The following is a 27,007-nucleotide window of genomic DNA, read 5'->3' on the forward strand; positions in this document are numbered from 1 at the left end:
TCCCATAGTCTGTGACTACTCTGGCATTAATGTGATCCAGAATTACAAGCTTCTCTTTCAGCACAATGAACCTGGTGGGTTCATCACGGTGGGAGAATGTGTGCTGATGATGGTGGCATGATGTTTTCCTGCAAGTGGCCATCGAATTATGATCCTGTCGTTCACTCCTTTTGATAGGCGTACAAGCTTGTTGATTAGATTAGTTTTAATTTTGAAACCTACTCCGGCTTCACAGCTCTCTCCTCCACTGTGGCCACTCCAGAAAAATGTGTATCCAAGCTCTGACTTCAGTAAGCTGGCTTTAATTTGCCAGTCCTGTTTCACTCAGGGCTGCTATTTGGATATAATATCTGCTAAGTTCTCTTGCAACAAGAGCTGTTCGTCTTTTAGGTCTACTGGATTTTGTGTTGTCTTTAAGTATGGACACATTCCATGTGCCAATGGTGAGTGGAATCATCTTTGAAGAAGTTTTCATACATTTTTTGTGTTTCAACCACAAGGCGGGGTCCCTATCTGCCACAATAAACAGGCCAGGGTTGGGTAAAGCAGACAATTTTTAGGGCATCTTTTCTAGCCCATTCCTCACACCAGGAAGTGAGCAGCGCATTCCTTAAAAGGCTTCTCAGACACCTAGAGAGCTGCCGAATCCTGCTGCTGCTTCCAGCAAGATGGCCCTGTGGTCTGGACTGCCTGTGTGCAGAATTGTGACTACAGCTCCCAGTGTATCTGCACCTGCTGCTTCGTCAGTTGTCTGTTGCCACAAGACTTTTGAGATAGGTAAAAATGGTAAAATGGTATGGGTGATGTCTTTTGATTCATGCATAAACTGGATTTAAGTGAGGCACAGTAGTGTGAAGCCATCAGCTATCTCAACCAGAGTCATCACAGTCTAGGGGCAGGACAGAGTCAAGATGACTGATGATGGCTCAAGATGCGGTGGATGATGTTGGTGTCTTTGATGTCTGACCAAGCTCTAAGCGCTCCACAGAGCCTGCTTCAGCCACCTTCATGGCCACTGGAACAAACTGTTCTCATCTGCCCATTCCACCAGGAGAAGTCTTCACATGCTTGGGGAAGACACCCCCCTAACTCACTGATGGGTTTGAGACCCCTAGGTTACCCTCAACCTGGTTTAGCCTGTCTGCTGACATGGTTTACTGGGGTATGACCACTGCACGTGCTACAGCTTCTTGGAACCACAAGTGAGAGTTGGTGGATTAGGTAGATGCCAAAGGTGGAAAGCAGCCCTGAGGGGGAGACATCTTTCCCTTCACCTTCCAGGCAGGGGCTGGCCTACAAGGATTTATAGAGGGTGAGGTCCCAAAGGAGTTACAAAGCCCCTGGTGCTGCCCTCAGGGGAGAAAGGCCAACCAGAAGAGGGGGGCAGCAGAGTAAGTCTTGGAAACAAAGATGGTCTGAACTTGAAGACTACTTTCTACCCTCTCTTATTCATTCTCTTCTGTCCCCTTTTCCTCACTCATCCTTCTATAGATACCCAAGAGGCAGGAAGGAGTTTTGTATCCCAGGGAGGAACCCAGTCAGTGTCTCAATGGCTTCTGAATCAGAGCTCTTTCTCCCACTGAGGCTCTGGGCAAGGTTGGAAGGTTGGACACTTGTGACCCATTGGTAAAGCAGGTAAAGCCCTGGTGCCCCAGGGCATTTGGGATGTGAGGGGGAACCTGGACAAGGAGCAGGGGCCAGGAGCTGGCTCAGGAGCCAGGCCTGGGCGGGAAGCATGCTCCTGGTATCCCTGGAGGACACTCACCAAGAGGTCAGAAAGCAAGAATGGGGCCCAACAGAAAGGACATCCAAGCAAAAGCAGGGTGCTGGGTAGGGCCGTGCTTGCTTCTGGGAGGAAGGGGGATCTCAGGTGCAAGGGCTCAGGCTTCCAGCTACTCTGCTCTGGGCAGCTCCTCCTAGACCCTAGAGGCCCGCTCTGCCCCACCCTTTGGGCCCCAGGGGCCTCAAATTCTTCCAAAAGCACAGAGCCAAAACTGAGGACCCTGTCCGCCCCTCATCACCTAGAATGCCGTGGTCTTCCACCCTGGCCTCCTTACAAGCATCCAAACTCCACTTGGAAACCCAAATCCCACCCCTTCAGGCTGATTACCCCTAAGAGCTCCCCCTCTCCTGTTCTCCACCATCTCTCTTCCTGCCTTCCTACCCCAGTTCTGGGACTCGATATATGAAGGCTGAAAGGCTAGGAAGTGTTCAAAAGTCCTGACAACCATAAATGATACATGAAAACATATTCTAAAATACCTATAATAACAGAAAGTCACATTAAAATAATTTTGTATTTCTTCTCATGCCTTCAAATAAGTGAAAACGGCAAAAAGGAAACTATCACTATTTTGTTATCTTTAATTTTGAAATTCACAAACATGAAATAAAATGAGCACTTTATTTAATTTTCATTTATTTTTTCAATATTTAAATGCTATTTATTCTTTACCATTCAGAAAGTTTGATAACAGCAGTTGTCAGCAAATGATTATTACATGTAGATTCACTGAACAATATTTTGCAAGTATTCCATTGTTCTCTAATTTAATCCGGGCATGTCTGCTATTCTATGCTTAGCTCAGAGGTCAGCCAGATTTTCTTTCTTAAAATTTTTGCTTTTTGGTGAAGGCAAACCAATTCCCAATGAACTTTATTAAACATCTGGCAGACCTAGAAAAAGTCAAGGAAAGGGAGTAGAAGTGTAAGGTTGAATATGTAGCACATGGATTCAAGAGTTGAGATAAAATAGATGTTCTTTGGTTAGCAAAGTGGAAAAAGGGGGCAAGTATAGCATATGTGGTAGATGCACACCAGCATTCTAAAGGAGGAGACAAGAATGTCAAAGGTGCATTCTTCCCCCACAGCCCTGATGGAAGGGCTATTATCCTTTTCTTTCTTTCTTTCTTTTTTTGTTTGTTTGTTTTCGTTTTGGGGAGGCAGTTGGGGTTAAGTGATTTGCCTAGGGTCACACAGATAGTAAGTGTTAAGTGTCTGGTCTGAGAGCAGATTTGAACTCAGGTCTTCCTGATTCCAGGGCTGGTGCTCTATCCACTGTCACAAAGACAGCAGTGGTGGATAGGGCAGCTAGGTGGTGCCGTAATACATAGAGCACCAGGTCTGGAGTCAGGAAAATCTGAGTTCAAATCAGGCCTCAGACACTTGGGCTAAAGAGTTAACCCCTATTTGCCTCAGTTCTTCATCTGTAAAATGGGGACACAATGGAGAAGTTGTGGCAAACCATTCCACTATGTTGCCAGGAAAACCCCAAAGAGGGTCACGAAGAATCAGACAGCAACAATAGTGGATGCCAAGCACTTTGAGCTCTAGATATAAGCAGGTTACATTGGGGACAGGCCAGTCTTGACCTTCTGCAGCAGAACAGAACCAGTCACAGTTTCTCACTGTTTATGATGAGCTGGGCTGTAGAGCCTTCCTTCAGCTCCACTGTGACAGTTTCAGCTACACAGATATGTACAGTATCTAGTCCAGCAAGGCCTTTGGCCATGTTGGCTACCTTTACAATCTTCTGAAGGGGCAGCAGAATTCAGTGGTGAAGTAGGGATTGTCGCTGATATTTCATTCATTCCTGTCAGCATCCCTTGCTTTCTTCTAAAGCCTTTCTCTGATGTGGACACAGGTAAAAGAAGCTCTCCAACAGGTGGCTGGACATTAACACTGAAGCCATCATCCTTTGCACACAACTGGAATGAGGCAGTCTGAGTGGAATCACAAAACTCAACACTCATGGGGTAGTAATGGAACCTCTAAGTTCAAGAGATCCTATCAGGCTCATGCATCTGCATGTCTGAAGTCAGCTTTTTATCACAGAAGTGAGTATTATCAATCTTCTTATTGGTGGCATTACTTAATGGAAATGGAACAGAAAAGGGGGATTGCACATGAAACAAGTTCTAATGTATAGAGCTGGATTTTCTTTTTGAGCAATTAAAAAATTCAACATGGAATTTTAAAGCTGTCTTCATGTCTTCTGGCCTTCCTCCTGTTCTATTGCATGTATTTTTAAAAATCCATTAGGTTCCTTCTTTTCTTTTTTTGAGGGTAGAGGGAGGACAATCCTCTTCCTACTCCTCTCATACTGCTATCTTCTCCTACCCAAAACGGAAAAAAGAAAAACAATCAAAATAAAATATCTATAACCAACGCACCTAGGCAAGCAAAATAAATTCCTACACTGTCCACTTCTCACCATGTACTTTTTGTTCTACATCTGCTATTCATCTCTTCCCGCTCAAGATACAGGTAGGTAGCACACATCTTTCTAAGTTCGTAGGTATAGTGGTTGACCGTTCCAATAATCAGAGTTGTCACATTGTTCAAAATCGTTGGCCTTTGCAACGAGGTTACAGTTATCATTCAGTCCTCTGATTCTCCTTATTGCACACTGCTTTCGTATGGCTCATTCCAGATGTCACTGAAATGATCTATTTCATGGCATATTTTATTCCATTCTATTCATATACCAAAATTTACTCAGCCATTGCACTATTGTAGGACGGCATACCCTAGTTTCCAGTTCTTTGTCATAACAAAAGGAGTTGTTATAAATAGTTTTGTATGCTTGGATCCTTTTCTTCCTTCTTTGATTTAAGGCAACATGCCTATCGGTGGTATCACTGAGACAAAAGGTAGACACAATTTGGTGACTTTTGGGGTGCCACAGCTTTACCAACAACTAATGTGCCTGTTTTCCCATGGCTCTTTCAATGCTGGTTTTTTCCTTTTCTTCTCATCTTTGCCGATTGCATGGATACAAGGTGGAACATGATTACTTATTTAATTGCATTTGTCTAACTGTTAGTGATTTGGAACATTTTTTTTAATCTTATTTTTTTAATTAAATTTTATTTTTAGCTCTTGAATATAAATGACTTTGGTCATTTTCCAAGTAACATTTAATATATTTTCCACTGTATAATTTCTCTTCTTATTGGGGCTTCTTTATTTTATTAAAACATTTAAATTTTCTGTAGTTAGAATGATCTATTTTTAAAAATACCTATATCTTGGATTATGAATTCCCCTAGCTATAGCTGTAAAAAGTACCTGAGTTTTCTTCTGCTCATTTTTAAAAAGTTTCAACCAGCAAAAATTCAACCTACCCCTCCAACCCACCTCAGTTTGAGCAAGAAAGTAGGACGAAACCCTGTTTACAAACATAAGATCAATGACAACATTGCAGGAGAGTCTGCTCAGAAGGAAGACGTCGTGAGCGCCGAGCCGGCTTGGGGGCGGAGCTATGGGGTGACGCGCGGGATGGGGAGGGGCCTGGGAGAGGGGTGGAGCTTGGGTGCCCGTGAGGGGCCGAGGCCGGGGGCGGGGCTTCGGGGCGGGTGGGGGCGCAGGTCGTGACCCTGAGTGCCACATTGTAGCCATTGGAGGCCTGGCAGGCTCCCGGGGCCTCGGGGGTGGGGTGGAGCCGCAGAGCACCGGAGGCAGAGATCCTCCGGGCTCCGGAAGCAAGCTTCCAGTGCACATGAAAGACATCGGGGGTCCAAGCCAGTCCCCGCGCCACCCTGCCTCCGCCGGCGGCCTCCTTCCTCTCGGAGCTCTAGGTGAGTGTCCCCCGGGGACACCGGCAGCGCCTTCCCTCCCGGGCTATCCTGGCCCCTTCTTGCCCGCCAGCCTCCCCTTAATCCCCCCAGGGCCCCCCCCCCGGACCAGGGGTCCCACAGCCTGACTTCCAGGCTTCGCTCGGACCCGGAGTCCCGGAGCTTGTTTCCTCCGTGGGGGATGGGAAGTCCCTTCCTGCCTCGGGGGTGTCTGTGGGGCGATGGGGGAGGGGAGCGGGGCAGGAGAGACAGAAGAAGAGGGGGGGAGGGTGGCCCCCGTGCCCACCCCCGAGGGCAGTGCCAGGGCTTTGGGACTCCTCGGGGGTCTCACTCTCCGTAAATCCTTGTAGGCCAGCCCCCCGCCTGGGCGTGAGGGCAGAGACGTCTACCCCGGATCCTTCTCCCTCCCCTGAAGAGGATCAGGAGCTGGGCCAGGCAGGGAGGCCGAGGGAATGGCCCCCGGACCCCCGAGGCCCCCATGGCAGGTGAGTGTGGGGCAGCCCTGGGCTCGACTCCGTCACCAAGGGTGGTGGTTAAAAAACGGATAGGATACAGCAGTAACAGCACTGCCCTGCCCTCCCCCGGGTTTGAACTGCTTCATGAGCTCTTTCACCTCCAACAGTAACTTCCCAACTTGCTGCCCTCCTGGCTCTCCCTCCTCACACCTGACTTCATGCAATAGTCTCCACTACACAGAGATCCTTTCTGTGCTGTCGTTTCCAACTGAAGGTCAAGGAAAAGCCCCCCCCCCCCCCCCCCCCCCCCCCCCGCCCCCCCCCCCACCTCCTGTTGGGACCGAGCAGAGCCCCGACGTCATCCCCAGCTGTTTTCCTTTGCAGTCTTGTAGTCACAGCAAACATGATCCATTTACTCTGCCTCAGTTCACACAAGTCTTCCCAGGTCTCTCAATCCCTCCCATTTGCCATTTCTTAGCTCAAGTCAAAAAGCATTTAGAAAGTGACTCCTCTGTGCCAGGCCCTGTTCAAACCTCCTGTGGATACAAAGGAAATCACCCTGCCTTCAAGGAGCTCACAGTCTGATGTGGGAGACGACATTTAGGCATCTGTGTCCATAAAAGCTAGAGACACTGTAGCGGGAGGGGAAGGATCCAGCAGTTTCAGGGACCAGGAAAGGGTTTTTTCTAGAAAGTGAGGTTTGAGCTGAGATTTGAAGGAAGCCAGCAGGTGGAGGTGAGGAGAGAAAACATTCCAAGCATGTGAGAGGGCCATTGGAAAGGCCCAGAGTCAGGACACAGAGGGTCTTAAGCAAATATCAGCCAGGAGGTCTGTGTCAGGGTGAGAGGAGGTGGAGGAGGGAGCGAGGGGTTAGCAGAGAGGAAGGTGGGTGGGCCTAGTCAGATGGCGCCTTGTGTGTTCCATAAATATTATCTTCTTTGATCCTCTTGCAAGCATTTTCAGGGTCTTTGCTGGCCACAGTCAGCTAAGACAGTGCAGGATGTAGCCAGCCAGGTACAGTGGTGCTCCCACTGACCCCCACCTCTCCCCCCCCCAAAAAAATAGAAAGTTATGGAAGCATTTTTTAAAAAATACTCAGAAGGAAAGAGAAGGACTTAACAGAAAGATACACAGACCAGGTGAACAGCTCTGAAAAGAACATTTCAAAGTTATCCTCTTGTTTTAAAAGCCATTGGGGCTGAGGTTGCCATTTGATCCTAAAAGCAATAGGAAACCTTTGGAATTGGTAGAGTGGTCACCTGGTCAAATCTATAATTGAAGAATGTTACTTTGACTCTAGTGTGGAAGATGAAGCCCAGAGGCCATAAGAGTACTGCCTTCCTATGGTGAGGGCTCATACTATGAATAGCTACCATGCAATGAAGAATTGTGACTCGAGACCCTAGTGAAAAGGAAAGGTTTGTCAATTCTTGGGAATCTCAAAAAGTGGGAGAAGAGCAATAAATACCTTAGTTACTCAGGAGTTAAGTAATTTAGAAGTAAAGGATGTTGAGAGAAATATGGATTTCAAAAGAGTCTACATGAGACTTGTTAAGAAATCAAAATGATGAAAGTGAAAAGTCAGTGCTATCCCCAGGCTTGAGAAATGTTCTTAAGTAATAGAACCTCTGAAAAAGCAAGTCATGGCATGAACGGAAATGGCAGATAATGAAATGAGAGAGCATCAGAGCAGGAGGCATTGGCCAAACACGCGTTCTGCATGTAGCAGTTTGGAAAAATAGATGATCCCTCTCATATATCAAAGCATTTTCACGTCTGGCCAATTTCTTTTATTTCATTCATTAGTCTGCCTGTTACCTCATTGTCCTGACTCTTGATCTCCAATGTCCTAGACTTTTAGCAGTGTGTTTAACTTATTTCTCATTAATGTCACAATGTCTGTCTCATGAATTAGCCCAGTTTCCTACCCCACATAATGAAATATTACATTTTTAATAAGTGAAGGAACCCTCCTTTCCTCATCATACTCTTATTTCTGTGTAATGAAATATAAAAATTAATCTATGCCATTAAGAAGTGAAAGCAATCAATGTCAAACAAAGACAAGATGTTTTTGGCTTTGACAAGTCTTAACCTGGTCACCTCAAGCCCTCAGTATAACCATAGATAACTCTTCATTTGACTCATTACAATCTCATACTACTTAATACAGTCCAACAGTCCAGATTGTTATTTCTCTCTCTCTCTCTCTCTCTCTCTCTGTCTCTGTCTCTGTCTCTGTTTCTCTTTCTGTCTTTCTCTCTCTTAAGAGTCCTTTTTATGCTTTCATGTAGATAAGACCTTATTTCAGATTTTTAGGAAATTAGATAGATTATTCCTTGTTCTTTGCTTTCTCTTCAGTGATCACAGGTAATATCTTTACCCTCAGAATACACAGTACTTGCCAGCTTCTCACAAACTCTTAATAAAATTTTCTGAACATGTCATTGTGAGGTTCTGATGACAAAGGAATTTCACATCACCTTTTCGCTTTCTTCCTTACAGATTCTCATACCTCACTGATAGAACATACGTTCTCCCTGATTCCTTAGGGAGAAACATTTCATATAGAAAGATGAAGATATTTGTCAACTTCATTCCAACTGGAATATAAAATGCTTTGTCTCACTATTCCATTAATGACTATGGTTTTAAATATTGGCTCTGGCACTCATAAGTCATGTGACTGTTAGGAGATCCCTTCTCTGTGCCTCCATTTCCTTCTGTACGTTGATGAGGGTTGGGCTAGATGAATTCTGCAGTCTCCTTCAGCTCTAAGTCTTGTGAATTTTGATGGTTAGGAGTCACTGACATTCAAGGATGTGGCTGTGGACTTCACCCAGGAGGAGTGGGGCCTCTTGGACCATTCTCAGAAAAGGCTGTACAAGGAGGTGATGCTGGAGAACTCCCAGAACCTGCTTTCCTTGGGTAAGCAAACCCCCCTGAGAACTCTGAATCTGCTATCAAAGGAGAGTCTTCCTTCCCTGGTCTTTTGAACATTGTAAGTTATTAGAAACACAAAAGTGGTGGTCTCTCAACAGGGTCCTCCTGCTTCCTGGTTTTCCTGATTACAAAGTCTTCATTTTGTGATAGGAGGCTGGGACTATGATGCTCCTGAAGCTGTGTCTTTCCTATTTTAGGTATCTTCAGGTTCCAAAACAAAAAAAGGGCTATATAGATTCTCAGACTTGGAACTAATCTCAGAGGTTGTCCAGCATAGCCTTTACCTGGTCTAAAATTTTTGTCTGCAAAATCTTTGAAAACTGCTTGTGCAGGTTTTCTTTCAAGATGGACAGTGAAGGGAACCCCCTACCCAACAAGGCCACTGACTGCTTCCTCTTTGGGATGCATCTAGTCTTTAAAACGGCAGCTAGGTGGCAGAGTGCTCAGAGTGCCAGGCCTTGAGTCGGGAAGGCTTATCTTCGTGAGTTCATATCTGGCCTCCAACATTCGCTTCCTAGCAGTGTGGCCCTGGGCAGGTGACTTAACCCTACTTGCCTTAGTTTCCTCATCTGTAAAATGAGCTGGAGTAAGAAATGGCCAACCACTGCAGTATCTTTGCCAAGAAAACCCTGAGTAGGGCCATGAAGAATCAGACACAACTGGACAGCAAAAAAGTCTTTTAAAAGCTCTTTTTGTTAACAAGCATAACTTTGTAGCTCCTGACTACCAGACCTGCGTCATGTAGCAAGTTAATCTTTGTTCTTACTTTGTTCTTTCTTCAAATTCCAGTGCAGATGGTGGGAAAGGAATGTATGTAGACCTACTGTGTGCCAGGTTCTCTGTTAAGTACTTTAAAAATATTATTTCATCTGATCCTCACAGTACCCTGTGTGTTTGGTCCTACGAATATCCCCATTTTACAGTTGAAGAAACTAAGGCAAGCAGCGGTAAAGTGACTTGTCCAGGAGCACACAGCTCCCAATTGTCTGAGGCTGGATTTGAACTTAAGTCTTTCTGACTTAAGGGTTCTTACCACTAAACTATTAGCTGGTTATAATTTCTAGATAGTGGAAGCTATGGAATGTAACTGTCCTTTCTGGAAGACAACGATAGCATTTTCTAGTTCCAAATTGGCTGCATGGACTCCTCCCTGTAACCGCAAACTCCCAACAATAAATACCATGTTGACCGTCCATGAGGAGTCCTGGGAACCATCCTGTGGTCTTTGCTCCTATGTCCCTTTCTATAATGAGGAGTAAAGTATAAATTTCTCTCCATTCTCATCCCTTCCTTATTACCCATGCCAAGGAATTCCACCTCTCAGAGAAGATTTGATCTCCCATTTGGAGGAAGGGGAAGCATCATGGATCCTGGATCGAAAAGGCCCAAGGAAGTCCTGTCCTGGTAAGTGAGAGGAAAGCAAGAATATGAACACTGTTATCACAAGAAGCATCTTTGTTGTAGTGAAGGGAATGCTAGATTTGGGGCCAGGAAGACCTGACTTGGAATCCTTGTTTAGATGCTTTCTAGCAGTATGATCTTGGGAAAGTCACTGAACCTCTGAGCCTCAGTTTCCCCATCGATGTAATTAGGAGGTTGTACATAGTGGCCTTTCATTTCCCTTCTAGTGACACATCTGTGATCGTATAAGACATCATCGCTTGCAACTTTGGAGCATGGAAATCTCCTGAATGCATTCAAAGAGGGCTGAAGCTGTCCTGTATGAGCTCTTTCCTAGACTTTCCAATCATCAAGCATTTATTAAGTACCTAGTACATACTAGAAACTCTGCCAAGTGCCAGAGATAGAAAGAAAGGCAGGGGACAGTCCCTGCTCTCAGGCATCTCACAATCTAGCGGGGAAGACCACATGTAGACAGTTTTGTGGAGGCCTGCTATATCCAGGATAAATTACGAGTTAATCAAGAGAGGGAGGGCAGCTAGGTTATGCAGTGGGTAGAGTGCCAGGCTTGAAATGAGAAAGACTAATCTTCTGGAGAGCAAACCTGGCTTCAGACACAGACTAGCAGTAGGACCCTGAGCAAGTCACTTAACTCTTCGCCTCATTTTCTTCATCTGCAAAATGAGCTGGAAAAGAAAATGGCAAACCACTCTGGTATCTGCCGAGAAAACTCCAGATGAAAAGAGATGGACGTGACTGAACAACAAATCATGAGAGGGAAGGCAGGAAAATCAAGGAGGCCTGGGGAAGGCTCATTGTAGACGGTGGGGTTTCAGATAGGACTTCAGGGAAGCCAGGATGAACATTACAAACATGAGGGGCAGCCACGGAGAACACGTGGAGCCTGGAGATTGAGGAATTTGTTTAAGGAACAGAAAAGAGGCCTGTGCCACTGGATTCTCACATGTGGAAGGGGAGGGAAGTGAAAGAAGACCGGAAAGAAGAAGAAGCACAAGATGAGAAGGGCTTCAGCCCCCAGAGGGCTTTGTATTTGATCCTGGGGGTGGGACCCGCTGGAGCTTATGGACTAGGTAGGGACGTGTTCGGAAACGTGCTTTGAGTAGATTAGAGGGACAGCGGGGGCGGGGAGGCCAACCAGCAAGCTCTTGCAGCACCAGAGGTGTGCGGTTATATGAGCCTGACTGGGAAAGCAGCGATGTTTGGGGGGAAGGGGGTGTGTGGGAGAAACAGTCTTAACAACATCTAGGTCGTGAGCTTGGATGATTGGCGGGCTGGTGCGCTGGATAGCAGTAGACAAGTCAGAGCTTGGGAGGGTCGGCCAAAACGTGACGAGTTTACTTTTAAACACGGGAGGATGAGAGCCAGGAGACAGTGGTGTCTCTAAAACCTAGAGGAGAGGAGCCAGGCAAAGGGGTTGGTTGACAGTATGGGAGGTGGCTGAGAGGCTCGGAGGATTGAGAGAATGCCCTTGGATTTGGCCGTTTGGACGTGACTTGTAACTGCCGAGAACTGTCTTAGTTGAACGGGAAAGCTGGAGGCCAGACTTCAGAGAGTGAGAAGAAAGGAGTCGGAGACACCAATTATCAGTGGCCATCTCTAGAGGGGTTGTTGTCCTTTGTTCTCGAAGAGGACCTAAATGACGTTGTTATGTTGGGGTTAAAGTACAGTGTGTCTGCCTGTGGCTGATCAGAGCAGTATAAGCTCAGAAGACTCTTCCATAGGTCAGGCACAAGGGGTCCATGTGAGCATTTGGAGTGGGGATGTCTTTAAATTTGGGCATCTCACATTCCTTTTGGGCTACTGCAATTCTGCCTTGCCCAAAGAGCGCAGTGCCTTTTTGGAAGCAGGCACATCATGCTGGGCAGTCCCATGCCAGGGCCTCCCACGTCTCATAATCTATTCCAAAGTTCTTCAGAGAGAAGAACTCAGCTTCTTCTGACCTCCATGTGAGTGTTTCCCCCGTGTGAGTTTTCTGTAAATTAGTCTTAGACAAAGGTGCTTTTGACATTCAGACAACATGGCCAGCCCATCAGAATGCTTGGCAGTTTAGTTCAAGAAAGGACCTCAGTGTCTGGTATTTTATCCTGCCAGGTGATCTTCAGACTCTTCCTAAGACAATTCAAATGGAAACGGTTCAATTTCCTGGCATGGTGCTGGTGGACTGTCCAGGTTTCACAGGCAAACAACAATGAGGTCAACATAATGGTTCTGTTGACCCTCCAGTTTGGTAATCAGTCTGATACCTCTCCTCTCCCACCCTTTCCTTCGGAGCCTCCCAGACACTGAACTAGCTCTGGCGATGCATGCGTCAACATCATCTTCCATGTGTGCATCCCTCGAAAGTATAATGCAAGGTAAATAAACTTAAACACAGCAGTCAGAATTTCTCCATTTGCTGTAACCAAGGTTCCACATTTAGATGGTGTGGTGCTGGCTGGTGGAGATCCTCTGGTTTTTTGGTGTTAATTGTTAGGCCAAAATTTGCATAAGCAGCAGAGAATCAGTCCATACTTTATGGCATCTCAGCCTCAGAGGCTGCATTAAGTGCACAAATATCTGAACAAAAAGTCCTGCCCTGACTCTCCCTCCACTTTAGTCTTGGCTTGTAGCCTTTTCAAGTTAAAATGATTTACCATCAGTGCAGTAGCTGACCTTGATGCCACTTTCATCCCTGTTGAAAGCATCTAACAACACAGCAGAAAACATCCTGTTAAAAGCATGAGAGCAAACATACAGCCTTGATTTACTCCACCGGCGACTGGGAAAGCACAAGAGCATTGTCTGTTATCCAGAACCCAGCAAGCATACCTTCATGAAACTGACTTGCAATACTGATGAATTTCTCCAGGCAACCAGATTTTGCCATTAGCTTTCCACAAGTCATCATGACTGACAATATCATTGTCCTTTGTTAGATGGACAAATATTATGTACAGACCTCTGTTCTGCTCCTGGTATTTCACCTGGAGTTGTCGGGCAGCAAACACCACATCAACTGTTCTTGGCCCTTTCTGAAGCCACACTGGCTTTCAGATAGAAGACCATGTCCCAAAGGATCAGCCTGTTAAGGGGAGCTCTGGCAAGAATCTTGCCAGCAATGATTAGGAGTCACTGTGATTGTCACAGGACAGCCCGTTTCCCTTTCCTTTATAGAGATGGATGATGGAGACATCTTGAACTCCTGGAGGATAAGGTCCTCTAGCCATATAATCCAGAAAATTTCAGTCAGCCTTGGTATGAGCAGTGGACTCCCTGCCTTGTAAATCTCAGCTAGAATAGAATCGGCACCAGGTGCTTTGCCATGTGAAAGGAGCTTGATGGCATTCAGAATCTCCTTTGGTTGGAAATTTGGCTAGATAAGGATTGACTTCAACCTGAGGTAAACGGTCAATGGCTTCAGCATTGATTGATAAGGGTTTGTTAAGAACGCTAAGAAAGTGTTCAGCCCATCACTCCAGGATCATGTTCTTATCACTAATCCAGGTGGCTCCATCAGCACTGCGTGGTTGAGATGCGCTGTAGGGCTTTGGCCCACAAGTAACCTTCACAGCATCACAAAAGTACTTTGGATTGTTACTATCGACATAAATCTGATTTTCAGCTTCCTTCTGACTGAGACAAAAATCCTGCTTATCTCTTAAGTTTTGCTTGTAATTGACTTTTTTTTTACAACCGTGTATCATTTTATTGATCTTTTTTTTAAACACAAACCATTTATTTTCTTTTTATATAATTTTTTCCCCAATTACGTGTTAAAACAATTTTTAACATTTTAAAAAAAGTTTTGAGTTCCAAATTCTATCCTTCCCTCCTCTCCCCCTTCCCGAGATGATAAGTAATCCCATATAGTTTATCACGTTTCACTTTTCTTTTGATGGAGTTAAACTCTGCCTTCTTAGAGATGAATTAGCTATACTGCTCATAAACCTTGTGGTGTTCTCATTTTCCACTTAGGAGCTTCTGAATTTCCCTGTTGTTTTCATCAATGAGTACTCTGGGCCAGATGACTAAATGTGGTCCTGTACACCAAATCCCTGAAAGCTGTCCGCTCCTTTGCTGTTCCCCAGTTGCCCGCTGTGTGTTGGCTCAGCTTTCCCTCCAAGTTACCAAGGAACTGTTCCCACTCAAGAGAAATGCTCTCATCTGTTGACATTAAGTCTTCAGGTATTTCCCTTGCTTTGGGGCTGCAGCTTTTGTTCGATGGGAATGTTTAGCTTGGAAAGGATAACTCCAGAGTCAGTCCAGCACTGAGCCACGCATCACTGTCGTCACTCTCATATCCTGTCTGTGCCTTCTCTTTACATGGCAGTGTTTGCTGTGAGGGTGCGTCCATGAAGTTTTATTGCGTTTAGGTAAATGGAAGGCAGTGTTGGTGATGAGAAGGTCATGAAATGCACGAGTCTTCCATAGTAAGTGACCACTGCTGTTGCTGTTTCTAACTCCATTCCTCCCAAGGACTTTGTGGCATGTCTGGTAGTCTGTGCCTCCTCTAGTGTTAAAGTTACCCAGAATTATAAGCTTGTCCTCTTTTGACACATTGATGAGAATCTCCAGGCGCTCATAAAATTTTTCCTTGACTTCATCAAGATTGTTCACGATAGGAGCAAACACACTGATGATAGTGGCGTGGCGTTTTCCCGCAAGGGGCGATTGCGTTGTCATGAGTCTGTCATTCAGTCATTTTGGTAGGCATATGAGCTGGTCGACTAGATTAGCTTTTATTACAAAATCTGTGCCAATTTCATCTCTAGGTATTTAGCAGTGAAAGGGAAGAAAGATAGGACATCATGTAATGGTGATAAATGGAGCAAGTGAGGCTTTTTTGAGTACCCAGGAGACTTTTATTTGTGGCAGTAGGGTAGGAGCCGGTAGACAGGGAGAGATTGAAGATTGGTGGAAAAAATGAGGATGAAAGAGAAGGGAATATTCTGAGCGGAAGACCCAGGCCAGTAACACAAGCCAATAAACATTAACTAAGCACCTACTGTGTGCCAGTCACTATGCCAAGTGCTAGACACACAATCAAAGTAAAGACAGTCCTTCCCTAGTAGAGCAACATGCAAAAGAACCCAGTAAAGAACAGTGGCGGTCTGGGAGGGGAAGGAAAGCCGAGAGGACCTGTTTTTGTTTTTGTTTTGTTTTGTTTTTTGAGGGTGGGGGTGGTTTAAGCATCTTATTCTGAAGATTTGAAACTAGGCCTATCTTCAGATGGTCCATGGAGTGAGCCAGAAAGTCCAGTTTCTGCCGTCTCTGAAAGGATCTGCCAGAAGTTTCAGAGTCCACCCTCTCGGCCTCTAATCAGAGGTTAGAGGAGGCTGAGGGATATGGCTTCAGTCAAGGCTTTAGTAAGCAGCAAGGTGATGCAATTACAGGTCATGAACTTAACCTGAGAGGATTTAAGGGGGATGGCTTGGGATTATTTTTAGCAAGTAAAGGTGTTTGCCTTGGCAAGCAGAAAGCCACCTCTTCTTGGGAAACTGGGACAAAGGAGCAAAAGAAGGAGAGCTTTTTGTAAATGTCTGATTTTTCAGTGAAATATGAGGCCACGTTCTCAGCTGAGAGAGGTTGGAAGGGAGTAAACCAAATAGGTTTGGGAAAGCAATGCAGAGATTTGGAAAATCTGCTGTGGAGGGTGGAAAAGTGAGTCAGGGAGATGTAGAAGGTTTACCTTGGCACAGTGAGAATCCAGCTCAACTGAAGTAGCCTAAATCTGCAGCACACCAAGCTGGTTTCATGATTTCCTTCTGTCTCCATTCAGCAGCATGTGAGTAAGAAGGAAGGCAGTCTGAGATTTGCATAGGTCATCCACCTAGGGCCCTTTCCTGATCTGTGTGGCCCAACGTCTGTCTCCACGTTCAGAAAAACCTTGGCGACATTCATTGAGGTGCCTCCTTAAGGTTAGGGAAACTGAGGTAGAGACTCCCAGACAGCCCGTGGTACCAAACAATCCAGGAACCTAGAAACCTCTGCGCTGTCCCACATTTGATCTGGACAGGTGCCGTCTGGGCTTGAATTAGACAAAGGTAACTCCTGGTAGGTGACGAGGTGTGAGGAACAGAAATAGGGCTGCGGCCGGGGCCTGCATCTGAGGACTAAGCAAGAGGCCAGAGTCCAGGGAATGAGGGAGAGGCTGGGTTCTGGTGCCAGCTCTGCACCTGGTAAGTCAGGAAATCTTGAGTAAGCTCCTACTCCATGTTGGGCCTGGTCCTAAGCTCTGGGGATACGAGGAAAGGCAAAGATAGTCCCTGTTGGCAAGGAGCTCACAGTCTAGTATACAAGGGTAGAGGTGGTTTGAGAAGAAGCAGCAGACCACGAACCTCACTCTTAGTGATCTCAGCAAAGGAGGGTGCTTTGCTGTGGAAGTACATTAAGTTGAACAGGGAAATAAGTGTGTAGATGGTGAACGGAAAATAAGGATAGCAGAATTGGTGAGGAAAATAATCAAAATAGTGATTCTAAAAGGTAACATCTATGTAGCATCCACCACCTGCTGAGTGACTTACCAGAACTATTTCACTTGAGCCTTAAAACAACCCTGGGAGAGAGGTGCCATTATCATCCTCACTTTATTCCTGAAGAAACTGAGGCAAACAGGGCCTGTGACCTGCCCGGGGTCACGCGCTTCCGTGTCTGAGTCGGTATTGGAGCTCACGTCCTCCTGACTCCAGACCCAGCGTTCTACCTGCTGCTCAGTGTTTCCATCTCAGAGGGCGCTTTAATTAGGCGAGATGAAAAAGATGGGAGGATAAAACACAGACCAGTCAGCTAGGACTGCAGTGGATCGATGAGCGTGGTGAGGAGTAGAGATCGTGACCTTGCAGTTGTAGGTGACTGGTGTGGATCACGGTCCCGTTACCTGTCTATTTCTGTTTGTTTGTTTGTTTCTTCAGAATGAGGCAGGGGAAAAGAGGAGAAGCGGATATGATAGAGAAAACATAATTAATTGGCATAACTAAATAATAATGGAGGGAGTTAAGAGAATGCATTAGGAAGCTAAACCAGATGACTTCTTGTGTGTGACAAAGATTCACACGGCATTAAAATAAAAGGATGTCATTCTGCAATGGAGTTTGGAACTCTGCCCCCAGTTTCACAAACCTGGATGTCCTTTGACCCAGTGATAGCCACTAGTAGATCTATCAACTAAAGGGATTAAAGAAAGAGGGAGGGGCAGCTAGGTGGCGCAGTGGATAGAGCACCAGCCCTGAAGTCAGGAGGACCTGAGTTCAAATCTGGCCTCAGACCAAATACATGACACTTAATAGCTATGTGACCCTGGACAAGTCACTTAACCTCAATTACCTAAAAAAAAAAATGACAGAGAGAGAGAGAGGGAAAAGACTCACACACATAAAACAAACTTACAGCTGCTATTTTTTTCTTGTTGCAAAGAACTGGAAACAAAGATGATTCCCATCTATCAGGAAATGACTGAATAAATGCTCTAAGAATATAATAGATTGCTGAACTTTGCAAAATGGTAAAAGGCACATTTCAGAGAAACCTAGGAAGAGTTATCTGAACAGACAAAGAGATAAGTGAGTAGAAGCAACAGAATACATTGGTCAGTGGAGTGAACGACCGTGACTCCTAAGCGGTGGTTCCCAAAATCTTTTGTTCTGAGACTCTGCACGTGTGTGTTCCGTTGCTTCCCAGTCATTCAAACTGCTACTCATATTCGTATTCATTAATGCGTTTAATTCCTATAATAATGACCTGGTCCACTTTGCTATGCTTTTGTTATAACATATTAATATAAAATAATATTTTATCCTACTTAAATTAGGAAAACAAATGTACATTATAATATATTCATAAAAGAATTATGAAAATTTAGGTGGGGCTTTCTGCAAGAATTACTTTTTAAAATACAGTAAGACTTCCTACTTATTACCTGTAAGACTTCAATTTAAACTTTTTATTTTGCAGATTTCGTTGAATAGGAATAGAATTTTTTAAATCAAAAAAGTTTATAACTTGGAAGGTGCTAAATATAATGTAACAGGTGAAACTCATTTCAAAATTGGATTTTTTTTTCTTTGAAGAAGGTTTGCAATATTTGACTCAATAGCCACCAAACTTAATCTTCAAAGTGGTTCTGCATCTAGTTGATATAACAGTAACAGAAATGATATCATAAATAGCATTGATGTAGTGCCTCCTATGTGTTAGGCATTGGGCTAAGTACTTTAGAGATGTTACTTGTTTGATCCTCACCACAATGTGGTGGGGCAGGCTGTCTGATTATCTGCATCTTACAGTTGAGGAAACAGGCAAAAAGAGGCTAAGTGACTTGGATAGGGTCACCGTGCTAGTAAGTATCTGAGGTTGGATCTGGACTCTGGTCTTCCTGACTGGGCCCAGCTTTCTCTCCCTTATGAATTTTGGCTTATAACCACAAGATAAAATGATATTTGTAAGCAAAGAAATCTTCATACGTAAGTTTCTTCTTTCTACCATGGCACAGTGTCTGTATCCTCACAGAAACTCTACAGAAGGACTGACCTCTGGTGCCAACCAGATCCTTTAAAAATCTGTTCAATAGGGGCAGCTAGGTGGCACAGCAGATAGAGTACCGGCCCCGAAGTCAGGAGGACCTGAGTTCAAATCCAGCCTCAGACAAAAACACTTGACACTTACTAGCTGTGTGACCCTGGGCAAGTCACTTAACGCCAATTGCCTTAAAAAAATTTTTTTTTTGCTCAATAGAAGAATAGTAACCTTAGAAGATAAGTTCAAATTTTAAAATAGCCTTAATACTAGGGGGGCAGCTAGGTGGTGCAGTGTATAGAGCACCATCCCTGAAGTCAGGAAGAGCTGAGTTCAAATCCGGCCTCAGACCAAACACTTGACACTTACTAGCTGTGTGACCCCGGGCAAGTCACTTAACCCCAATTGCCTAAAAATAAAACAATAAATAAAACAATAAAATAGCCTTAATACTGCAATGAAAGGCATGGTTGTGGTAGTTCCTGATGGTTTCAGCATGTCTTCTAATGTCCATGCTTAGTGAGTTTGTTTTTCAAAGAACCTGTGATTTGCAGTACACAAAGACTTGTAACATCTTGATGTAATGATCAAGATCTGAAGGGATGCAATTACAGTTAACTCTGGGATGGAGGGAACTACTCTGGGGCAGATGTGGGCATCTGCTTACCTGTGACCATCCACTGGGAATTGATTTGCCTATAAATGTCAAGCCTTTCTCGCAGTGTAGAAACAATTTGATGAAAGGTTGAGGGATAGAATATGTTTTACTTAGAAGGAAGCCAGAGTTTGATGTAATCACTGCATGAACACCAAAATCATTATATGTCTTTTGGATGATTTGGAATGACGATTTGGAATCACTGCATAAAGAAACCTGTTATGTTTGAAATAAGTACATCCTTATTATCCAAAAGTTAAAAAAAATGTATTTGTAGCAAAATTGTGTAATTATTTATTGCTTAGGGGATGCCATTAAAGAATTTTTAGCTCAGATCCTTTAAAATTCCCAGTGAGATTGTGAGCCACTAAATAGGAAGTGCTGTTAATAGTGACTAATTGTGAGTCATGTAGACCACTTCCTGAAAGAAGGATGATGGTCTGAAGATACAGAATGGGACGTGATATCTTCGAACATGGGAAATGAATAATTTCTTTTTATTGTGTTTATTACAAGGGCTCTGGTTTTTCTTTGTTATTTAGGGAACACAGACTTTCAAAGATAAATTAATAATAGCTATCCTTTACAAAGTCATGTGTGGTAACAATCTTATGCTTCCAGTGAATTTTAAAAAATAGAATTGGCAGTTAAATTAACAGAGAAATTTCATTATGCTCAAAGATATGGTAGCTAATGAAATACCAATTTTCAATATATATGTAGCAAATGGCATATCTGTGGATCTGAATAGTACATAAGAAAAGTTGAACAGAACACTGAAAATTAATATATGACAGGTGAAAGGCAAAGACCTATTTCTCAGCCCAGCATTGGGAATTTACAAAGGATGACCAAGTGATAGTTACATCAAAACTAGTCAATACAGAAAAGCAGAAAATTTACCTGAGCAAAACATTAAAAAGGATAATGACAAAACATTTGAATGAAGGATTCAAAGTGAAATGGAGAAAGGCCATTTAGTGCTGGAGAAAGCACGTTCAGTCTCAGGGTTTGAGTCTCACCTGCAGGGATGTGGGTCATGTGACTGCCATTCTGAACTCATGATTGGAGTTGTAAAGTGTAATGAGAATCCCACCTTGCCAGTGTCACAGGTTTGTTGTGAGCATCCAGTGTTATTGTTGGTGAAGTTGTTCTTAAGTTAAAGTGTCCTCCAGGTGTGATCTAATGTCATTTTCAATTAATTGACTCTGCCCATTAAGTTTGTAAATTTTTCTTTTTGACTGGGGAGACAGAATATATAAGTCCGTTTACTTTCTCCGAATATTGGGAAGAGAAGAGTGTGTGTGTGTGTGTGTGTAACTATTGTGAGGAATGAATATTTTTCTCTTATATTTAATAAGTAATTATTATATTGGGACCAAGGTTTTTCCTCTTTTATATTTCCTCATCAAGAAATGAATCAGTGTGGGAAATCTCTCTTACCCAGGCCAGGATCTAATCTGACAGTAAAAGAAATTCTAAGTTTTGGCTAACAGGTGTATTCCTGCTCATTGTGTTTGCTTAGGTCCTGAGAAAATGTCCACTATAAAGATAGGTGATAGGAAATTGATTTCTTTTTGACCAATATTTAGGTGACCTAAGTCATCCAGGATAGCCCACTTCCCATTAGATTAACCAGTCAGAGGTGATTAGGCATCCTGCAGGAGCACCTCTTCTTTGAAGGGCCTATAAACTGACCCCACAGCCATTACGGGTCTTTGGTCAACAGAGATGGCTAAATGACCATTCTTTTATTAATGATGTTGGCCTTATTAATAAAATGATTAAATTACCCAGAAATTCTGTCTCTTCAACCTTTTTAATCATTGCCCTATGTTTCCTTCAGATGCAGAGACCAGGTTTGGCGTGAAGAAGACAATTGCGAAACTGAACATCTCTGTGGAAGAATCTCACCAGCCAAGATTCATGAGTGACTTCAATTTGAGAGAAATTTGTGACTCTGATATCAAGAATGAGAAGAATCAAAATGGTAACTGTGTATTTGATAAAAATGCAAAGAGTTTCAGACAACATTCAGTCCCAATTCAGTGTAAGAAAATGACTTCAGAGAATGACTGTTTTCAATATAGTGAAGACAGGGAATGCTTAACTCGAAAGGTTGGGCTAATTCAGTCTTATTCAAAGCCTCCTCAAGTGCAGATGTATCAAGATTTTCAACAGGAAATGACATTCGACCGCATTAGACATCAGAAAAGTTGTACTAGAGAAATGCTTTATATATGTAATGAAGGTGAGAAGATCTTTAGCCAGAACTCAAAGTTCATTGACCGTCGTAAAATTAACACTACAAGAAAACCTTATAAATGTAATCAGTGTGGAAAGGCATTCACACAGAATTCCAAACTGACTCAACATCAGAGAATCCACACTGGAGAAAAACCTTATGAATGTAATAAATGTGGAAAGGCTTTCCGAGAAAACTGCAGTCTTGCTATACATCAGAGAATCCACACTGGAGAGAAACCTTATAAATGTAATCAATGTGGAAAAACTTTCACACAGTACGCCAGTCTTTTTAAACATCAGAGAATCCACACTGGAGAGAAACCTTATAAATGTAATCAATGTGGAAAAGCTTTCCGAGAAAACTCCAATCTTGTTGTACATCAGAGAATACACACTGGAGAGAAAATTTATGAATGCAATCAATGTGGAAAGACTTTCACAAAAAAGTCCACTCTTGCTAACCATCTAAGAATCCATACTGGAGAGAAACCTTATAAATGTAATCAATGTGGAAAGGCTTTAGCAGATAAACCCCATCTTGCTAACCATCTGAGAATCCACACTGGAGAGAAACCTTACAAATGTAATCAATGTGGAAAGGCTTTCCGACACAACTCCAGTCTTGCTGTGCATCACAGAATCCACACTGGAGAGAAACCATATGAATGTAATCAATGTGGAAAAGCTTTCACTCAGAAGGCCCATCTTTTGACACATCAGAGAATCCACACTGGAGAGAAACCTTATGAATGTAATCAATGTGTAAAGACATTCAGAACAAGATCCAGTATTAATGAACACCAGAGAATTCACACTGGAGAGAAACCTTATAAATGCGCTCAATGTGGAAAGACTTTCAGACAAAGCTCTAGTCTTTATCTTCATCAAAGAATCCACACTGGGGAGAAAACTTAAGATTGTAATCAGTGTGGAATGGCCTACCTAGATGGGGTCTGATTTGCTAACCACCTGAGAATCCACACTTGAGAGAAACCTTAAGAATGTAATCAGAGTGGAAAAGGTTTTTTGACAGAACTCCAGTCTTGCTGTATATCAAAGAAGTCACACTGGAGAAAAACCTTATAAATGTAATCAGTGTGGAAAGATTTTAAGATAGAGGGCCTCTCTTGCTCAACATCAGAAAATCCACGCTGGAGAGAAACCTTGTATATATAAAATCAGTGTGAAAAAGCCTTCAAGTGACAGTCATCCCTTATTTCCCATCAGAGAATTCATACTAGATAGAAATTTTGTCACTCTAATGATTGAGGAAAGGCAGCCAAATGGAGTCTAGGGCTCATTCAACATCAGAAAATTCATTCTGGAGAGATGCCCCATATGGACTCAATAGAGGAAGGCCTTCAACCAGAGATCATCTCTTACTTTACATCAGAGGAGTCATGGTAGAGAAAAGCCTTAAAGATTTCTCAGTGGAAACACGCTTTTCTCTGGAAGAGGTAGATGACTAGACATCAGAATATTCATATGGAAATGGTTAGAAGAGTGATGCCTTTTCTCAGTGTCAGGGTCTTTATGTGGAGCTCATGCTTGATTATATATTGGAGAAATCATGATGGAGATAAAACTTATGGGTCCAAGTAATGAGGGAAGGCCTCTTGCTGCAGTTTAGACTTTGTTATATATTCCTTATTTCATGCTGATGAAAAAGTCCTATAAATATGGTGAATTTTTCTTTGAAATCCTAATGTTTGTCATTATTCCTTAATAATACTTCGTAGCATCCATATGCCATAATTTCTTTAGCTGTTTATTAATTGATCATTACTTTGTTTCCTGTTCTTTTGGTGACACTGAATGTCGTGGTATAAATATTTTTGGTTCCATTGGACATTAATTTCTCTAATTATTTCTTTAATCAACAAGGTGGCACAGTGGATAGTTTGCTATGCATGGAGCCATAAGACAAGCTCAAATTCAGTCTCTAATACTTACTCGTTATGTGACCTTGGCCAAGTCACTTAACCTATTCCTGCCTGGTTTTTCCCCCATCTATAGAACGGGGATAATAATAGCAACTACCTCCTAGGGTTGATGTGAGGAACAAATGAGATAATTGTAGAAAAGCTCTGTAAGTATTAAATTACAGTGGAAAAGCTAGTTATTGTTATTTATTTAATGGGCTATAAGTCTCAGAGTTAGTATGCTAAAGTGGACAGTTTAATCACTTTTCATTCAAATTCATTCTCAGAACAGGACAGAGGAAGGCACTTGCTATAACAGAGGGCATTGGGTTTAGAATCAGGAAAATAGATTCAAATTCTGCCTCAAATGCTCTCTGGCCTGTATTTCTGAGGAACAATTTAAAAACAAGCTTGAGAAATTGAATAAATAAGGTACATAACATAAAAAAAGTTGGGTTCAACCTGGGTTCAATAAATCTAAGGACCCCAGTTATGGGGCTAGAATTTACTAATCACTGCAAAATGCTAGAAAAATTGGAAAGCAATCTGGCAGAAACTAGGTGTAGACCAGCATCTCACACTGTACCAAGATTAGCTCCAAAGTATCCAGGATTCAGATATAAGAGGTCCCCTCAAACATAATGGAAGAACCATGAAGATTCACATTTTTAGTTTTGTATAGGGGATGAGTTCACCACCCAACACGGGACAGAAAGGATCACAGAAAATAAAATGGGCAATTTTCATTACATTAAAAAAAATCTAAAATGTAAATGGAGTTATTAACTGGGAAAAACCTTTGCAGAAAGTCTCCTTAATAAAGGCTTCATGTCCATATTATAAACAATCATATGAGAAATATGTTCCACATCTACAATCGCCAATGCAAAATACTAATAATTAGAAAAATTTTAAGTTTGGTAATGGTAATAAGAAAGTGACAATCAAATATTGGGGGCTTTTATTTTTATTGATTAGATATTTGGTACAAAAATTTTGTATTTTTCTTTTCACCTAAGAGAGGTCAGGTCTGAGGGACAGGAAATGTTTGTTAATTTTCAAATGAAATTTAAATAAGAAAGAAGTTCCAAATCACAAACAATTAGAAAAATGCAATTAAATCAGCTCTCAAGTTCCACCTCACACTCATGCAATTGGCAAAGATGATAAGAAAATAACCTGTGTTGGAAGGACTGTGAGAAAATAGGCACATGAGTTAATTTACTGTTGGTGAAGCTGAAAAAGTCACTAAATTGTACATACCCTGTGAGTCAGTGGTACTACTAGATGACATTTTCTCTTAAGGACTCAAGTGTACAAAAATTTAACAGCTCCCTTTGTTGTGGCAAAGGACTGGAAACTAAGGTGTGATGCCCAATAATACAGCAATGGATGAACAAATTGGTAGATGAGTGGAACAGAACACAAATGTGGCATGAAACGTGGGCAATGTCAGTGAAACCTAGGAAGAGTCATATGAACTAATGCAGTGTGCAGTGAGTAGAATCAAGGGACTAATTGATAACTTTGTGAAGGCCAATCAGTTTGAAAGATACCGCTTTTGCAGAGGATTTATCAAGGTCTGCATTACCCGCCTCCTGAATGAGAGACGATGAACACAAGATACAGATTAAAGTATATTTTGGCACATAGTGTAGGAATTTATTATGGTTGACTGTTTTCTTATTTTTTTTTTAATTTTGGGTAGGAGAGGATGGCAGTGATAGAGATTAGGAATAGGATTACCCTTCCCCCACTTCAAAAAAAGAAAAAGGAAAGGAAATTGATGGATTTTTAAAATCGTTGCTCATCCTTCGTTTTTGAAGAGGACCAATAATATCACGGTGATAACTTGTATGTGAATTGGGCTTAAGTGAGTCAGGGTTGCACAAGGTAAGCCTCATTCTTTCAGAGTCGAAGTCCAGTGCTAAGACAAAAGTCAGGACTAGTGGTGGTCATCTGGGAGGCAGTGGATGATCTTGGCATCTTCTGTGTCTGACCAAGCTCTAATCACTCTACAGCATTTGTTCATGGCCTTTGGCACAAATTGTTCTCATCCACCCAGTCTGCTGGGGAAGTCTTCATGTTTGGGGTAGACATTCCCCTAACTTACCAATGGGTTTGAGGCCAGTCAGTTACCCTCAGCCTAGTGTAGCCTGTCTGCCAAAATGGATCTGTCAGCATGTGGCCACTGCTACAGTTTCTTGGAGCCACTGGTGAGAGTTCAGTGAAGGTGCACACCAGAGGTGGATGAACGGCCCTGAAAAGGGTTCAGCAGCCTTCACACCAAACGTGCCATAGACCAGGAGGAAGTCCAGAAGGAATGAGGATAGTTTTCAAAGTGTCAGGTTGAAGTTTTTAATTAGTCAAGAAAATCCAGCTCTCTATTAGAGCTTGTTTCATGTGTAATCCTTTTTGTTTTAGGGTGTATATAAAGTGCTTCTTCTGTTTCATGTTTGTGAATTTCAAAATAAAAAACAATAAAATATAAATGCTTCCCTTTTTGTCATTTTCACCAATCTTGAAGGCATGACTGGAAATTACAAAATGATTTTAATACTTTTGCTTACTGTTGGTGCTTTGGAATGTGTATTCATGTGGTCATTCATTGTTGTCAGTACTTTCGAAAACTTTGTATTCTTTCAGCACTCATCTCTTAGCAACAGCTCTTGGTATACAATGGTGTCCATTGTATATTTTGGATAAAAATGAATTTTATTGGTCATTTTGACATAACGTTTGATATGTTCTCCACTCTACAATTTCTCTGTGACTTTCCTGAATGCTCCACTACCCCATCTGCCTTTCCATGCCATCTGCCTCTGTACCACCTCTATCCTTTGTGCCTTATTAAAGTGTAATAGAAGCATTATTCCCCAGTGTCAGTGTGGTCTTTCCTGGAATTACCCAAAGAACCAGAAATTCCCACCTCCATTTCATAATTCCATAAATGAATTAGAATTCATTACAATATTTCTGTTGCATGCAATGTTCTGGTTCTGCCCATTTCACTTTATATCAGTTCATATGTCTTCTCTGGGTTTTCTGAAACCATACTCTTTCTTACAGCATGATAGTATTCCACAACCATGGCACAACTTGTTCAGCAATTCCCTAATTGATGGATATTTCCTCAATTTCTATTTTTTTTCTTGCAACCACAGAAAGAGCTACTATAAATATTTTTGTACAGATGGGTCCATTTCCTTTTTCTTTGATATCTTTGGGATACTGACCTAAGAGCAGTAGAGCTGGGTTAAAGGATTAAACAGTTTTCTTGCCCTTTGGCATTGT

General features: G+C 42.7%; 1 protein-coding gene across 1 annotated transcript; it reads left to right on the forward strand.

The window, feature by feature from the left end:
* The first annotated feature begins 5,363 nt into the window (after nt 1-5,363).
* On the forward strand, nt 5,364-26,585 carry LOC110220011 (uncharacterized). The gene is made up of 5 exons (XM_021003859.2): nt 5,364-5,579; nt 5,927-6,061; nt 8,833-8,959; nt 10,283-10,378; nt 21,391-26,585. Exons 2-5 carry the CDS (start codon nt 6,029-6,031, stop codon nt 22,704-22,706), a joined length of 1,572 nt encoding a protein of 523 aa, XP_020859518.1. The 5' UTR covers nt 5,364-5,579; nt 5,927-6,028; the 3' UTR covers nt 22,707-26,585.
* The last annotated feature ends 422 nt before the right edge of the window (nt 26,586-27,007 follow it).

The sequence above is a fragment of the Phascolarctos cinereus genome, unplaced genomic scaffold, assembly GCF_003287225.1.
Source record: "Phascolarctos cinereus isolate Bilbo 61053 unplaced genomic scaffold, phaCin_HiC Scaffold_726;HRSCAF=1367, whole genome shotgun sequence".
NCBI lineage: Eukaryota > Metazoa > Chordata > Mammalia > Diprotodontia > Phascolarctidae > Phascolarctos > Phascolarctos cinereus.

Excerpts from the sequence above, each read along its gene's own strand:
- LOC110220011 (XM_021003859.2), top strand. The coding sequence starts at position 6,029 with ATGGCCCCCGGACCCCCGAGGCCCCCATGGCAG. Across the intron at positions 6,062-8,832 it reads CCCCGAGGCCCCCATGGCAG|GAGTCACTGACATTCAAGGA; the intron begins GTGAGTGTGGGG and ends TTTGATGGTTAG. Across the intron at positions 8,960-10,282 it reads CCAGAACCTGCTTTCCTTGG|GAATTCCACCTCTCAGAGAA; the intron begins GTAAGCAAACCC and ends ACCCATGCCAAG.